Here is a 1801-nt window from a genome sequence, read left to right on the forward strand (position 1 = left end):
GGACACAAATGAGGGCTTCTGAACGCTTTCGATTCCAGATTGCGAGTGATTTCACATTTTATTAAAGCTCCTTCTTGGGCTGTTTGATGTACAAATAATGGGTTTTTGAGTGAGAGAGAGAGAGCTTTTCGCTATATGAGCATGCAAGCTCAGCTCTATGAATTTAGGTACGAAATGTAAACATTGGGTTTCAAAGATAAGTCGCCACTGAATTGCCTGAACATGCTTCAACACATAGGAATAGGTGCAAGGCGGTGAATAGACCGCTTGTATATGCCAGATTTTGTTCTGACTACAGCTACGCGAACCTTCCCATCATGTCCTGGAATGACCTCTACGACTACGCCTGTTATCCACAATTGGGGGGGAACGTTGTTTTCGTGAATCGCCACCACTGTTCCGACTTGAAGATTTTCCACGCCTTTGGTCCATTTTCCCCGCTGCTGTAGGCTCAGAAGATAGTCTCTCGACCAGTCGCTCCAAAATCGCTGTTTGATCGCTGAGACTAGCTGCCATCTCTGCAAGTACATGAGGTTGCAGTCTGCCTTTTGCTGCGCGGATGCGGGTGGCAGCGTTGCTAGCGTTGTGCCTACGAGTAGATGCGCTGGTGTGACAACCTCTCCCTCGTTGGGACTGCCACTGTCCACGATGAGCAGCCTCGAATTTAGCACGGCTTCCACCTCCACGATGACTGTATGCAGCTCGTCCTCCTTGAGAATTGCCTTGTCCATAGCCTTCAACAAAAGGTGCTTGGCCGACTTTACGGCCGCCTCCCAAAGACCGCCAATGTGTGGCGCTCTGGGCGGGATGAATTCGATGGTGAATCGGTGTGCTGCAGCACACGACCTGATGCTCTGGTCGTTGGTGCCGAAGGGTTCCATGTGCTCCTTGAGGATTCGGGCCGCACCCACAAAATTTGTAGCATTGTCGCAATAAAGTTTGACAACAGGCCCGCGGCGACCCAGAAACCTAGATAAGCATAAAATAAATGTATTAGATATCAAGTCTTTCACGATTTCCAAATGAACAGCCTTTGATGCAAAACAGACAAACACTGCTATGTACATCTTTATTGGCTGTTTTCCACGAATTCCTAGTGAGACTTTGACTGGGCCAAACATATCGACTCCGCTTACTTCAAAGGGTCTATTTCCCAGTAGTCGATCTTTTGGTAAATTACCCATTATCTGTGATAGAAGTTTTGGTTTGTAGTGAAAGCAATGGACGCACTGCCTTACAATGGCACTGCACTCACGGCGCGCGTTTATTAGCCAGATTGATTGTCTTAAAAGTCCCATCAACGAACTTGGTCCCGCATGACAGTTTGTTCTATGTAAGAGTCTCAAATATAGATTCACAAATTTGCAGTTCTTTGGCATTAGTAAGGGGAATTTAGCGTTGTGCGCAATGGGGGCATGTAGTAGACGACCACCTACTCGTAGCAGGGAGAATGATGAATTCCCAAGTAACTTTTGAATTCCCGCACGCAAATTGGCTGATTTCTCCAGCTTCACAATTTCATCTGCAAGGCCTTCTGTTGAACCGTTTCTACTACCTTAAGAAATGCCGTTCCCAATTCGTCCGCTGACGGACAAATTGAGTTCCAAGTAACATTTTTTCGAAGGTTGATAAATCGATAAATGTAGGATACTATGCGAACTCCCTTTAGATAACAAGATGACCCTTCTACAACATTGAGAATCGGGTTTAGCTCACTTTCGGCCGCGATAAGTGCGACGCGTGACTTTTTGAATTCTAGTTCTGACTCTGTTTTTGAGAGCTGAAAGTGCGAGTTTTGCGG

General features: G+C 46.4%; 1 protein-coding gene across 1 annotated transcript; it reads right to left on the reverse strand.

Annotated features, from left to right (window-relative positions):
- Positions 1-227: 227 nt before the first annotated feature.
- LOC138929082 (uncharacterized) lies at positions 228-1067 on the reverse strand. The gene is made up of 2 exons (XM_070288059.1): positions 1054-1067; positions 228-969 (listed from the first exon to the last, which is right to left on the reverse strand). The coding sequence occupies exons 1-2, from the start codon at positions 1065-1067 to the stop codon at positions 228-230; spliced, it is 756 nt and encodes a 251-aa protein (XP_070144160.1).
- Between the last annotated feature and the right edge of the window lie 734 nt (positions 1068-1801).

This window comes from Drosophila kikkawai, chromosome X (genome assembly GCF_030179895.1).
Source record: "Drosophila kikkawai strain 14028-0561.14 chromosome X, DkikHiC1v2, whole genome shotgun sequence".
Taxonomy (NCBI): domain Eukaryota; kingdom Metazoa; phylum Arthropoda; class Insecta; order Diptera; family Drosophilidae; genus Drosophila; species Drosophila kikkawai.